Source organism: Sinocyclocheilus rhinocerous, unplaced genomic scaffold, assembly GCF_001515625.1.
Source record: "Sinocyclocheilus rhinocerous isolate Xijiao unplaced genomic scaffold, SAMN03320098_v1.1 scaffold742, whole genome shotgun sequence".
Lineage (NCBI taxonomy): Eukaryota > Metazoa > Chordata > Actinopteri > Cypriniformes > Cyprinidae > Sinocyclocheilus > Sinocyclocheilus rhinocerous.
This window is the reverse complement of record NW_015641116.1, coordinates 260976-276225: the sequence shown is the minus strand read 5'-3', so window position 1 is coordinate 276225 and position 15250 is coordinate 260976. Positions and strand designations below refer to the sequence as shown.

General features: G+C 37.9%; 3 protein-coding genes across 3 annotated transcripts in view; all 3 read right to left on the bottom strand.

Moving 5' to 3' along the window:
* LOC107754674 (suppression of tumorigenicity 5 protein-like) overlaps window positions 1–6709 on the bottom strand; it is a 74222-nt gene extending 67513 nt beyond the window's left edge. The window contains exon 1 of the mRNA XM_016571218.1: window positions 6589–6709. The gene's annotated coding sequence lies outside the window, so the exon portion shown is untranslated. The remainder of the gene's footprint in view (window positions 1–6588) is intronic.
* A 455-nt stretch (window positions 6710–7164) lies between these two features.
* LOC107754675 (transmembrane protein 9B-like) lies at window positions 7165–9366 on the bottom strand. Its single transcript, XM_016571220.1, has 5 exons — window positions 9066–9366; window positions 8747–8838; window positions 8527–8635; window positions 8293–8427; window positions 7165–8133 (listed from the first exon to the last, which is right to left on the bottom strand). The coding sequence occupies exons 1-5, from the start codon at window positions 9162–9164 to the stop codon at window positions 7978–7980; spliced, it is 591 nt and encodes a 196-aa protein (XP_016426706.1). The 5' UTR covers window positions 9165–9366; the 3' UTR covers window positions 7165–7977.
* A 1241-nt stretch (window positions 9367–10607) lies between these two features.
* Window positions 10608–15250, bottom strand: part of LOC107754648 (signal peptide, CUB and EGF-like domain-containing protein 2) — a 23658-nt gene continuing 19015 nt past the window's right edge. Inside the window, exons 15-21 of the mRNA XM_016571187.1 lie at window positions 13968–14138; window positions 13042–13209; window positions 12211–12372; window positions 11852–12049; window positions 11515–11667; window positions 11344–11423; window positions 10608–11096 (exon numbers count right to left, since the gene is read on the bottom strand). Of these exons, the coding sequence (XP_016426673.1) occupies window positions 10950–11096; window positions 11344–11423; window positions 11515–11667; window positions 11852–12049; window positions 12211–12372; window positions 13042–13209; window positions 13968–14138 (1079 nt within the window). The 3' untranslated portion in view covers window positions 10608–10949. The remainder of the gene's footprint in view (window positions 11097–11343; window positions 11424–11514; window positions 11668–11851; window positions 12050–12210; window positions 12373–13041; window positions 13210–13967; window positions 14139–15250) is intronic.

Here is a 15250-nt window from a genome sequence, read left to right as displayed (position 1 = left end):
TGACTATCACTGTATTTATTTTCAAGGCATTTTACTGTATAGTTTTGGAGAAAACTAAAAGCAAAATCACTCCAAACAACAAAATGCATCCTTGCACTTGCACTGAGTCCCATTTTCCAACACTCATAAATAGTGTTCCTTTATAGGTTAGCTAAATCGTACAACTGATATGTTTTCAGAGTGAGCCTGACTATCACTGTATTTATTTTCAAGGCATTTTACAGTATAGTGTTGGAGAAAACTAAAAGCAAAATCACCCAAAACATCAAAGGGTCGCTATGGGGAACGCCTCGTCGTGACCCGTGTCTGAAGCATACATTGAAAAAACACCAACTCGTTGGCCGGCGACAGCTATGACGTCACTACCTGTGCGACTACAGTATAAATAGGCGCCGGGAGCACACATCGTTCACTTCTTCGTCTGAAGCTTGCGTCCGCAGCATGGCAAGAAACCTAGTTGCTTTTAGTTTTCTCCAAAACTATACAGTAAAATGCCTTGAAAATGAAGACAGTGATAGTCAGGGTCACTCTGAATACATATGAATTGAAAGAATGAGCTAACCTTTAAAGGAACACTTTTTATGAGTGTTGGAATATTGGACACAGTGGAAGTGCTAGGACTCATTTTGTTGTTATACACACACACACACACACACATATACATATATTTATATATATATATATATATATATATATAGACACACACACACACACAAACATTAAATTTAAAAAACAATGAATATAAAACATTAATATTAACATTTATAAACATTAATACATTATTTATAATAATTAATGTACAATACAAACGTTTATGTACAAAAATAATGTATTTACAAACTAAAAATAAAAGTTAAAATAAGCTAATTATAAAGGAAACGTCGGTATGACAGCTTCTTTACATGCATTTTGACTGCTCCCAGCACCCGTACCGTAAGTGCACAATTACACGCGCACGAAAAAAAAAAGGTGCGGCTGGCTTGACCGTGCATTTTCAAAGCGCGGCGGGTTTGACCGCAGTGAAAAACACAGGCAAGAATAGCTCCTTATTTGAACAGGAATAAAAAGCCCATCGTACAAAGCGGTCTCCCAGGACACCGAGGAATACTTGCGGGGTCTCGAAGAGAGATCCATATTAATTGGGCGAATCGTTAACACTGGCAATAATACTATTCCGCTCTACTTTTTTGTAAATAAATCTGCTGCAAACGCGCGCGAATCTCAGTACTTAACAAAAACCACATTATCCGGTGACCACAAAAAAAAAAACGGATGAGCTACCCGATAAACAACTAAAGTGACAACAAATACAACACTATCATATAATCAAAAGAAGCGAACGATAAAATAGTAAACACAATAACGGTAATCTGCATAATTTATTCAGGCCGCGGTGCATAGGCAACTCGAGTACAGCGACTATGGTAATATTGTTATCCACAGACTCCACACCTTGATCAAAAGCGTACTTTGTGAAGATTTAAATGGTTTGGTTCATGCTTGCTGTTTAGTGATTAAAGCAGTTTTGAATGATTGAAACAATAGGCTTGGTAATAAGGTCTGTCTCGTGACGACCAGCAACATTTCTACAAAAATCTGCTCTTTTATTTAGGCCTATAGAATTATATATTCTAAATGTTTGCACAAATTATTTCTTAATTATTTTAAGTTATATGTATAAATTAAAAATTTTACTTAGGCCTATGTTTGAACTTTTTGGTTTTTGCCAATAGATTTACACACATTGTAATGTCAGTTCTTATGAAATTTCAACAAGTGTCCTTCAGTGTCACATGATTGCAGTGGTTGTATGGATGATTTATTATTATTATGACATTTTGTACACCAGCAGGGCCCATTTTCATGATCTTGCTGAAGGCAAACCCACAGGCTCGCACTGAGAAAAGGTAATGTGAAGAATACTTGCTGTAGTGAGCAACATTTATTGATTCGTTTTCTTGCTGCTATGGGTTTCATTTTTAATGTTTAGAGCAATTTTGTCATCAAACATTGTACAAAGAGAGTCTTTTGCTTTGAAAGCTTTATATGAACACAAATTCTGTTGGGGTGGAGAATAAATAATTTCAGGGCAGCAATAAGGTTTCATGTTCAGAGTTCAATATCTTAGCCTGCTAAGATATCTGTGATTTATCCATATGCTTCAGACATCTTCAGTTTCTCAGCAGCAGAGTACAAGCATAACACATTGCAAACAGCTGTCTAAACTGTGGTATGCTATCACATGTAGCCTATGTGAAGCATAATTTCAAGAACAAACAGACAAAGAACCTGTGAAAAGTGAAGGCTGAAAAAGATCCAGCCACTTGCCTCTAAATATGCACAAATTCTGATTTATCTCAGATTGGTAAGCGATGGATGCTGATGGGCATTTTTGTAGCCACAAAATAGTAGCTAAACAAATGTATTTCTACAATAAGGATAGTTGTATTAACTTTGTATGGCAAGTTTGTGACAAAAAAAAATAGCTGTTGAGTGTCAAAAGTTGTCAAACTATCCAAACAAAACTCAAATCTATGGCTTTGGTAAGAATATCTACAGAACAAACCAAGCCTGTCAACTTTTTTAATCTTAGTGCTAACTGGAGAAAAATCGTAGAATATCAGGATCTCAACATTTTGAGGAATCTGAAAACCAAACCCCCAAGTTATCCAAGTCTGTCATGAGCCAGTCTAATATTAAATCCCGCTTTCAATAGATGAAGTTTGACGCATTAAAAGCAGTCTCTGTTGGATTGAAACTTGTAATGCATATAAGCAACCTACAGCCAAATAAGCAACCGCAATAAGCAGCAAGGATCTGTAGTTGACAAAAGCTTTATGATGACAACATGTTCATAACCTTCTCTGGAACTCTTTCAAATTGTACCAATATCTCAGCAGAAATGTGGTTTCTTGTGTTGGAACGTGATGTGGGAGTCTTTCTCAAATCTGTATTAAATTGCTTAGATAATAGCTCAGGGACAGTTATGCCACAGATCATCACTTCATCGGGTTCCAAGAACAGTCATTCACTCCAGCTGTTATTTAGAGGGAAATAATGCAAGAAGCTCAAGGAAAAGTAGTGTTGGGTCAGTCTGAATACTTAGAACAATATAGAAATGTCTTTTTGTCGCAAAACCTTGAGAGACTTGTACAATAAAGCTGCTGAAACTAGTGTTTCTACTGTAAAACCATATTATTATGAATTGGGCAGATGAAATTTGTTATAGTATATATTTGGTATAAATTTGGTACACTATTATATATTAAGGTCAAATCCTAGCTTGTCATGTTACCCTCACGTTGTAAGCAAGCATTCACTATATTTAATCTTGCGTCCTGATTTTGAGCAGCCAATGTCAAGAACACCATGAGGCCCAGACTAAACATCTCCCATGGTAGAGGATGCCTGTTAGGGTGATCATGACACTAAAATATGCGACTGGAAGTGTTTGCTAGAAATGGACTAATCTAAAAGCCAAACATCCCTTTTTCTAATCGTTGCTGTCTAAGTGTTACCCAATCAAAACATAATGCATTCTCAATATGGTCTCTGGACAACCAAGCTCAGCAGTTGGGAACCACAACATTGAGCTTAATTCTGTTGTTTTGTGCAGAATAAAATCCACAACTTCTCCTCATGGGCTTTGTTTTTAATTAGTCAGCAGCATATGAGAACTCCACAAATTCCATGTAAGTGTGTCCAGCACATAATAATAATCCATTAAATCCTGGTAGCAGCACTTGACTGGTAAGGACTGTGATAAAAGCTTGAGTTGCATCCCCCTGGGTATCCCATCATCCCTGTGATTGCAATTAGAAAGTCTCAGTGCTCCTTTGGTCTTTTCTCAGAGGAAGTTGGTGAAATATGTGGCTATGTTCTTCTGAGTATCTTCTTTTTTAGCCATAAGAACATTTGGACATGGACTCATGTCAGTCCTGCTACATATTATACTACATATTAACTTAAATATTAATATTCAACCAAGTGTATACTACTAGTAGTGATTGAGAGCTAGTTTAATTCTATTTTTTAACTAATTTCTGATGGATTAACACTGCAAAGTACTACTTGGGCCTTGCACCTTTCAACTGTTATACATTGAGTTTAAAGTCACCTACCAGTGGATTGCCTGCAGTGAATGGGTGGCATCAGAATGAGAGTCCAAACAGCTGAACTGGAATCACAACATGATTCCAGTCCATCAATTAATGTCTTGTGAAGCAAAAAGCTTCATGTTTGTTAGAAACAAATCCATTATTAAGGCTTTTTCATTTTAAATTGTTGCTTCTGGCCTAAATACGAGTCCATAATCCATAATAATGCCTCCTCCAGTAAAAAGTCCATCCACTGTTGTCTTCTCACATCAACATCCATTGACATATTTGTTTAGAACTGTTATGGATTGTTTACGCTTATAAACGGTGCTTGATCTGTGCATATTTCTCTCCTGATTCAGACAAGACCTTTTTAGAGGACTCGTATTTTAGATGGAAGCAATGGTTTGAAGTTAAAAACATCTTGATGGATCTGTTACTTACAAACACACAGCTTTCGCTTCACAAGACATTAATTGATGTACACGAAGCTGTGTGGATTACTTGTGAATTATTGTGAAGGTTTTATCAGCTCTGTGAACTCACATTAGGACGGCACCCATTCACTGCAGAGGATCCATTGGTGAGCAAATGATGTAAGGCAAAATTTCTCCAAATCTGTTCGGATGAAGAAACAATCTCATCTACATCTTGAATGGTCGGAGGATGGGTAAATGTTCAGCAGATTTTCTTTTTTAGGTGAACTACTCCTTTAACATGTTACATTGCCATGATGGAAAACATAATAACTGTTTGGTTTATAAAGTATTTCCTCTCGTCTGATTTTTTATTTTCAAATACACTTACATTTCCACTACCAAGTCAATTACAAGTCAAAAGTACAATTTACACCTGTTAAAGTAGTTAGGCGCATGAGAAACATTATGCCAGACCTGTTCAATTGTTTCCTCTTCCTTGAACACGTTTGTAAGGGTTCCATCAGTCATGTTCAGCAAAACCCACAAAATCTCCAAAATACAACAGTATCTGTTTCCAACAGCCCTGAATGTAACCACACCCTTACCACAAAATATCCCTGTCACAATCATTCTGTTGAGGCATTTGAAAATACAAAGCAGAATATTGTATTCAATACTCAAGTTATACTTGGATAATGGCAATGCTCAAAAAATATGGGGAAATGGTTTGTATTATGGGTCATTTTTCAAAACGGGAGCCATTAGTGTCCCCCATGTAACCTACATATGGGTAAAAATTAATGTAGCAATAAATAGCTGATGCAAGATGAAATGATCTCTTTTGTGGTCTTCAAGCCTCTCCTTGATTTGTATTTTTATAAACAAAATGCATGAAAATAAAAGGCAGCATTTTGGAATTTCCTAAACTTGAGCACTAACATGTCAACCCTGTTACCATCAACTCAGTTACCTTTCTGAAAGCATAATTGCATCCTAGCAATTAGCTTGAGATAATAACACTTAAACACATAATGTGTCTGGCAAAATGTTTAAAAATGTGCATATATTTTGACATCAATATGAGCCATTGTTTCCAGAGTTTCTTGCAGTGTTGCAATGACTGGAATTACATTTTAAACAAGGGCAAGGGCACACCAAAAAGAAACATTCAAGATAGATATGTCAAGAAACCATGATAAGCGAGGGGAAAGGACAGACAGCCTTGAGGGAGGCATAGACAGACAGAAAGAGAGAGAAACGGAGAGCTGTGGTGCCCTAATCATTTCCCACACTGTGGCCCCGGGGAACAGACAACCAGATGATGGGGTTATTTACCACAGAGATAAGAAAGAGAGTAAAAACAGTGAACTGTTGCTCTTAGTCTGAGTTCAGACTGAAAACGCAATCTAAATTTCAGATATTACTAGCAACAATAATAGCAAAACTCAACCAAAGTGCACAAATAATTTGTTATAAAAATATACATTTGTATTCCGATCAAATATAACAATTGCTTTTTATTTATTTTCATATTGTCATAATGATAATTACAAGAAACGGTGACTAAGAAGCATCCGTCAGTTTTCTCAGAGATTTTAGAAGGTTAAAGAGCGCCTCCTTGTTTCGGGTTCACCGTAAAACACCAAAGAGGAGTTTATGACTCTCAAATGCACATACAATCCATCGTGATCAGTAGGCTACTGTCATCCACTGCTCTCACAAGCGCGTTTATTATATATCTTATAATGAGAGAAATTTTCTTTTCCCCCGTTCATAGTTCTAGCGACTTCACTCGAGGCGCGGTCCATTTTAATTGTTGATATCCAAACGCATGCAATTTTTTCTGTTACGCTATTATTAGCCTATTATTTAACTTTTACTCATTTTTATATTTTTCTGTTATGCTTTTCTTTATGTCTCTACAGACAACTTAGTTCGTTTAAAATCCTCTGAAGCATTATTGCCATCAATTGTAGAGATTTTTGTATCCATGCAAAAAAACAAAAGAAGCTTGAAAGAGTCAGGGACAGCGAGCGAACATAAAGACGAGAGTCCAATAAAGAAATTCCTACCTTCTCTGGCTAAGTGACGCTTGTGTTGTCAAGGTTACCTTTTCACATATCCATGCTGCGAGTTTGCATAAGTTTTCAGTGGAGTGCGTTCTGATCTATCTGTCCCAGTGTTTTTGGCTGGGAGGAGGAGGGAACGCAGGAAATGATGAGAACCGTTATGTGAGAAATGTGATATAGTCTGTGAAACTAGTTCATTTATGTGGTAAATCCTTTCGGGTAAAATAATACGCTCAGTTTTTTAGTAAAAGGCATTAAATTAACAGTTAACTTAACTGTTTATGATGTTAAAAGTGGTGTATGAATACTTGCTGGGTGTACGGTCACTTAATTTTTAAGAGAATTCTCCTACCAATTATAAGTCTAAAGTAGTCGGTATTATCGTTTTTATCTTTTTAGAACGTTGCACGTTTGATTATAACGTGAATCTAGCGCTGTTCTTCGACGCGAATGCAAACAAAAAACAAAAAAAACTTTGGAAACAGCGCCTCCTGGGGACTAAAAATGCCTTTACCATTAGATTCAACTGCGTCATTTGAGCAGAGGGTTTGACAGACAAATGGAGACAAGAAACCGGAATTCACATATTAACAAAACTGTAATATAACTCAAAAGGTCAAAACAGCTCTCTTTGTTAAATCGTGTACCTGAACATTTCAGTTATTATATATACACACATCTTAATGACAAAGAATATAATTCTGATACCTTCAAAAAAATGTACCTTGTACTGTCTTCAAAAAACAACAAAAGAAAATGTTGTACACCATCATGAATCTAAATCTACACAAAGCTAGAAAAGAACTGAATTGGGAAGTTAGTCATACAGCATATAATTTGGGGACAAGGACAATTTGGGGACAAGGACAAAACACATTCACTGATTATTATTTACATATAATAGTTGACAGTAAACCGCAAGGTAAAAAAGAGAAGAGTAAAAAGAGAGAGGGGGTCATTTTACACTGTACAATAAGACTGGAAAATGTATAGTTTGTGTTTAGTAACAATTCTGACAATTATAAAAATGTAATGAATAAATTGATCACCTAATTTTATAAGGAAATTGGCACTTCTATCCCAACATCAAGTTCAGTGTGACTGGACTGCAGTAGAAGTAAACATTGTTTTTGCTAATTTCAGAGTGCTTGATTTCAAAATGCAAGAACACAGTGATAATTAATGCTAACTTTCTGTATCAAGCGAACTCTAATAATAAACAAGGTTTAATCACACACATTGGTCAAGACGACAAACCTACACATCAAAAAGAAATGAACACACTGGAGGTTGCTCAGGCAGACCAATGAGATGGGTCGGACATCATGGAGAAGACCCAGCAATTAGCACAATACCAGAACCCGCATATAACAGTCCAGACTGTGAAGGCTTTTAGCTAAGCACCACGTGGCGGTCGAAGACAGACTTGCGCTGCTCTTGGACCTGCCTCTTCCAGCGCTGCTGAGCGTGCTCCACTTTGTTTAGCATGTTGGAGCGAGAGCGAGAACGGGAAAGCACATCATGGGCGTTAGCGAAGGGCTGCTGGTCCTGTAACAACAGAGTTTAACGTTATCACATTTTATAGCATATGACTATCATTAATGACACAAAATGGGTGCATCTATTTTGTTACACAGCTTTTTCATTTAAACTACCAAAACTTACAACATATATTAAATCTTGTATCCATAAAGATGTAACACTTACCCCAACATCATCGTCACTCTGAATGAGCTGTGAATGGCCAAACAGCCTTCTCTTCAGTATAGGCTCCAACAGCGTCAGATAGACCATATACAACAACAGAAGGCCCAGGATAGACAGATATGCTATAATGGTGCCCTGTAAAATAGAGAAAGATGATTATTTCTCTAATACTTAAAAACGTGTTTTAACTTAGTATATTATATATGCCATACTATATAAAGACGTTGAACTTACTTTGATGGTTCCAGAGCTCCTTTCTTCATATTTGCATTCACAGCGTAAACAGTATGCCTCCACATCTTTGCCTTCAACAGGCATCGGCTCCACCACATGAAGGCAATTACTGTGCAAATGATTATATTAGAGATGTTATGGATCAGTGAACAGAGAGTCATTGGGTTAGTTTATTACAGAAGATACTGTAGACGCGTATTAAGACTAGTAAATCATTTACCAGTCCTTCAAGGAAACGTTTTGATTGTAGATCTGCCCAGCAATGTCCTTATAAGGTGGACAGATACATTTGCACCTGATGTCTTCTGAATTCTGAGAAGAGTGACCACACATACACAATCTCATTTATTTACACCTATGAATGACACGAAATCAATGACGGTCACCATACTTGGGTCAGTTAAGAATCCACTTGACATTGTTTCCGATAAGGAAACATTAAACATGCTAACGGCTAGTTAGCACTGCCAACAACACAACAGGCTCTCAACCACACAAAGTATATCGTTTAAAATACAGTGATAAATATCCTATTTTACCTTAGCTTCTGATGTTTGTGCAGATAATATCAGCAGAAAACACGCTAGCGATGAAAACGTCAACAGATTGACAGCGGCTCTTGAGGTCAATCGATACATCTTTTTCGCTTCCGCTCAAGAGAACGTCGTCAAATATTGAAGAGAGATGAACCAGAATAACGAGTAAATATTACATTAGCAACGCATGCAATGACTAGAACTCTTCTGGTCCAAATAAACGTCAACAAAACAAAGCGTGAGGGCTGGACTCTGGTTTGACACATCAGCTGACCATCAGCAGTCGGTCCGCACATTACCACTTCCTTCCGGAAACACGTGGCTGGGAACCATTCTTCCATAAGATTGAACAACGGTCTAACCGAGTTCGGCTCTGTCGTTGAAAACAGTCTTATCACTATTCAGTCCTATGATTCAGTCTGGTGTTACCTGCACGATGCTATATGCTTCAAACTGCATTAACTACAATATAAAATATAAATAGAGATCAGTCACAGTAATTTATTTTAACTTATTTTAATTGGCAGCCTATTTATATGTAATATGCCTCATTTTATTCCTAAAACATGATTTTTTTCTGATGGAATGATAAAGAGATATTCAGAATCCCCTCTTCATAACATTTAAATGTAATATGTCAACAAAATGAAACAAGCATTTTGAACCTGGCTTTATCCAATGTCTAGATTTCTGTTTTGAAAATGTATGCAAATTAGTGCATATTTAATTAGATAATGCAATAATTTCCATATTTTAACATAACATTTCAGAAAATGTTTGCAATTCTTAATTTAATAATCAACTGCTTAAGTATGGTGGGATCTATTAAAAAAATTACCCTATTCACCTGGGGTTGTCTTGCCTCAAGCCATAGTTTCTGTTTAATAGGTTTAACAGAAGTTTAATTTCTCCAAGAACCCCCTGGTTGTAAATCGCTGATCTAGGCTTCTGCAACTGCGCTGCATTTGATACAACAAAGACATTTTGAGTGTACTTCTTTATTTACATGTTAGATGTACAACCATAAAAATATAAACATTTAATTTACTCTGCATGTCATCAATGAGTAATCAATCCTACATCAAGAGCTTCTTAATCCAAAAATCAGTTTAGGTGTTGGAAGTGTGACGGGAGTGAATGCAGAGAAACTGACAACTGATATATGAAATGACCATAATGTCTAACCAGTACCACTGAAAATATTGCGTACATCTAAAATTTCTTACTGGAGACAAATGAAGAATACATATGTCATGTATGAAGAAGGCTACAATGAAAAAAAAAAAAAAAAAAAAGAGAATACAATATAGCAACATGAGAGCCAATGCAATTTGTTTTTACATAATGTACAACACATTCAAACTCACAAAAATGACTTTAACTGCTTTAACTTCCACTACATTCCTAGTAGTGCTCTGAAGTTTCAAAATAAACTGGTCAAACATATTATCACAAAAAAATAACACATTTTGTGAAATGACCTATAATATATAACAAGCAATCTAGTTGCTCTTCTTTTTTTTTCTAACTATAATTCAGGCTGTAATTAACATGTTTTTGTAACACAGTCACTTCTGGGCAATAAAGGAATTAAACAGGAAGAATCTTTTTCTTGAAAGGTGGCAGCTCATGTTATAATTGTAAGAAGGGCAGCAACCAATCCATTCACTGGAAAAACAGTTCATTTTCTTCAGGAGAAAAACAATTCCAATGAGGTATTTAGGGAAGTTTCTTGTGAACTCTCATCTCATCAGGTCCAAGAAGTCTTCTTGAATCCACAAGTGTGTAGGCGGCCAAGACCATTCAGGAATATTTTTCCAGGTCAGTCATTTAAAATTTGTCTGGAGCGCCAAATATTCATTCTGTAAAAAGATTATTTCACTAAATTCAGGGGCGTAGGAATCTCAAAACTTTGGAGCGGAGAAATCTGATAAATGATTTTGGAAACATTTCTCTAGACTCTTGTGCAGTGTAGTTGAAGAAGTTTTGTGGATGGGCCAGGACATCAAACAGGGCCTTCATAAGCTTCTTGTCCTGTAAAGTTCATTAGAAAACAGAAATGGACTTTAAGTCAATTACAAAACACCAGTACAGTATATTTTCCCATCTTCCACATGGTGGCATTATTGCCTCTTTTTTACTAATGGGATATGCAATGGCAAACCTCTTGATTTTAGTACTTGCCTCACAATAATTACTTAAAATCCATTGGCCATTCACAAAAGTTATAATGAAACTTGTTTAAAAAAGTTGCTTTGAAAGACAAGTTAATGCACGATACCTTAAGAATTTCTTGATGATTCTCAGAGGCATATAACCTTCCATCCCTAACAATGTCCTCAATAAGCTCCTGGTAGTCCTCTAAAAGAAGCACATCGCATAGCATATAAACACTTGACATACTTTGAACACTTATCACACAATACAAAAGCGTCATCAATTCGATTCTCACCATCATACGTTACATAAGGCACTTGGAAGCCTTTTCCACCGTTTCCTTCATTGGAGCGGAACTGGATCCAGAGTTTCTTGGAGCGGGAGGTGAAGGCAATTGGTCGCTCATACGTCTGGCACGTCTCATAAGTCGTCACTGAATTGGGCAGAGCTGAGGGAACAGTAAAGAAACTTCTAAAGACCTCTTCAGTGGCTTATTCAAGCCCAAAGAGATGAAGGAGAGCCCTAATGAGCCCATCGATGAGGCTCCTCCCCCCATTTCCTCACATGTGTATTCACAATCACCCTGCTGAGCCAATGCATTCAATACCAGATCACAGCCCTGCAACACTCACAGCTCTTCCGCATGACCAAATAGTCCCCACACTCATCTTCAATGGGAAGGTAGATCTCAGGTACCACAATGAGGATTCTGCGCTTGGGAGGAGGGGTGATGGTCCAGGTGCACTCGATGTTGGCTGGGTAGTTGCCGGGGTAGTTGGGGGATTCGATATATCCGGTGAATTCTCCCAGCTCTCCTCTACAGTGTCTGTCTGGCAGGAACAAATGAAACCACTTAGGTTAGACTATATAGTGAACTAAATTATGTTTTGTTTTTTTTTTTATGAGAAAAGGGTAGGCTTAATTGAAAGAATAAGCCATCATTTAGATTTTAAAAGAGCTAAAACAGAACCTTTTTGTAATTTGCACTTACTTTTGCACTGCATAATGTTTGTGGATCCGTCAAAATCAGTGGTAGTGTTTCCAGGGCAGGCAATGCAGTAGTTTTGGCCAAACTCCATCTGATAGGTTCCAATGGGGCAACGGATACAACGGTGGGTGCTAGTATTATAGTAATGCCCTGGGGAGCACTGAACTGTAGGAACAACAAAATCAGTTCTGAATCAGCATTTCTTTCTTAAATACCATTAAATATAGAAGAATGTGACATCTGCAAAGAACATCAAACATTTTAAGCCAATAACCTTCTTCAAATCAGCCTAAACTGATTTAAGCTGGTGTCCTAGCCTGACCAGTTAAAAAGAGTTGCAAACCCCTCTAAACTTGTTTGGGAGACCTACTTGGGCTGTTTTTTTTCCAGCAGAGTAGTCTTTATTAATGTGAATATACAATACTGTTAGGAACAGGTCAGTCAGAATTTCTTTTTTTGAAGGAAATTAATACTTTTTTCAGCAATGATGCATTAAATGGATCAGAAGTGACAGCAAAGACATTTATAATCTTACAAAAGATTTCCATTTCAAATAAATGCTGAAAATTTTTTATCACAGGTTCCACAAAAATATTAATAAGCACAACTGTTTTCAACACTGATAATATATTAAATGATTTTGAACACCAAATCAGCATATTAGAATGATTTCTGAAAGATCATGTGACACTGAAGACTGGAGTAATGATGCTGAAAATTCAGATTTGCCATCACATGAATAAATTACATTTAACATTTTAAATGTTTTAAATGTTAACAGCAGTATAATCTGAGTACTTTCAATCTGAGATATTACAGCCATATACTTCTCACCTTTAGTCTCACAGTCTTGGAAGGACTTAGAACCGTGATATTTGGTTGTGAGGCTTCCTCCACATGGGAAACAGGAAGTGCGGCCGACCTCAGGCTGATAGGTGCCTTGTGGACAGGGCAGACAGGGTACAAAGCCATCATTGGAGAACTGACCAGGACCGCACTGACCTAGGATCAGAAAAAAATGTCAAGACAATGCCAGACAAACCAAGTTGAGTACTTTATTGCCTTCCAAAGAAAGCAAAGAAAGCAGTGATGGCATGCAAGTTCATTATCTAATAAAGTGCAGGCATCCTCTCATCCCTCTAGTGACCACACTAAATTGGCTGCCACTGAGACGAACCCTAACAGCGCCTTTAGTTGTGTCTATCAGCAGAAAGTAGAAGATGGCATCTGCATCTTAAGCTGCCTTTGATGACCGCGCCTCAGAAACAGAAACCTGGTGGTGCCTTTTTTTCTCCAAACACAAGACTGCTCTGGAATTCTATGTTGATGTGAATGAATTAGACATTTGAGGATTTGCAGGACTGCATGAAATGACCCCTCCCAACACACTCACAATCACAAAAACTCAACTCGAGCTCAACTAGCCATGAGCCTGTGAGATTATCATCAATACAGGTATGCTTCCTGACCACTGCATAAACAAAAAACAGGATGTGATTCATACTCTTTCTTTGCAACCTTGGATATCTGGGGGATGACATCTCTCAGCATAAATGGATAATAGGATGAAATGTGGTACATCTTGTGGTACATCCTTGGTGTGAACAGACCTTTACTTGGTTGAAGCAATAAACAGAATTTAAAACAAAATGACAGACAAACATACAAGCTCTTGACAGACACCAACCTCAATGGAAGTGTGTGATAGCGGAAAGACTACAGACTTGTTTGTTCGCGAGTATGTCTCTGTGAAGTCTCACCTCCACACTCCGAGATGTTGCGTGCTCCTGCAGTTCTCGGGATTCCCCGGCCCTCGGGTCCTGGGCACACGTCGCATGACACCTGCCCCTCTTCATCTTGGTACGTCCCAGGGGGGCAAAGAAAGCACCTCCCCTGCTCTCCATCATAGTATGTGCCAATGCTGCATTTCACTAGCACCGAACAAAGTCAGAAATTAGATGAAACAGAGACTAAACTTGGAACACAAAAGAGGGGCCTCACATTAAGCTGCTAAAGGGGCACTGCAAATCGACCTGATGCAGCTATGCCAAAAATTCAAACAAATAAGAGAACTGAGCCTTTCCACAGCTGCCTGATCCCCACATCAAACAGCCCTCACACACACATACACAATCCCTCACCTTACTGAACACGCTCAAGGGGAATATTACCTCGCATAAACCTATGATGTCTGATTAAAGGGAGCGGAACAAAGTATTTTTAATGTTCACTTTATAAACCGCTCTGGTTTATAGCGCTGCTTTCAAAAGTGTTTTATACACACTGTGCCTTAAAATAAGCCATGCACCAGTACGGTTCAGTCCTTGAACCAAGTAAGTATGGCAATTTAGAAACGTTCCTTTCATCTCAGTGTCTCTGTGCAAACATCCAACTGACAGTGTTCGGGAGAATTTAGACAAACCTCTTACTCCCGAGATTTTATGGTAATGACCGCTAATTCCACAAAGGCTCAAACTGCCCGATTTTCCAAGAAGAAAATGTAATTCTCTCAAGAGCAGTTCATTTTTTCCTCTCTTTTGTTAATACTGAATGACCATGAGGAGCCACCGTCACATTGTCCCGGGCGGCTTTTATTTGAAGGAGCGGCGGAGTAAGAGAGAGGAGAGGAAAAGAGTGAGAGATGAAGAGAGAGAGAGAGAAAAAAAAGCCTTTCAAATGCAAAGCGACGATTCTATTCAATCCTCGAATTGATGATCCCAAAGAGGTTTAAAGGACCTTTCACCTCTATTCAAGTCCCCCGGCTTTTGCCTATTTGATGACATAGGCAAACACTATGGTATCACAGTGGTAAGGAGCTGAACCTAATAAAAGGGGTCAGGATTGTGAATCCCCCATTCAACGGAGTCCAATCGCTCCTTGCGCCTATCAGGCAGGGGCCCAAACAGCTGATGCTAATTGATTCCCATGGTGTCGCTGAAGTCAATTCTCTTGAGCTGCTCACTAGCTGGGGTCACACAGAGTGGCCCTGCCTAAGGAGGAATTTGGCATTTAAACTGCTTGCTTGAATAAACCCCCCTCTAAA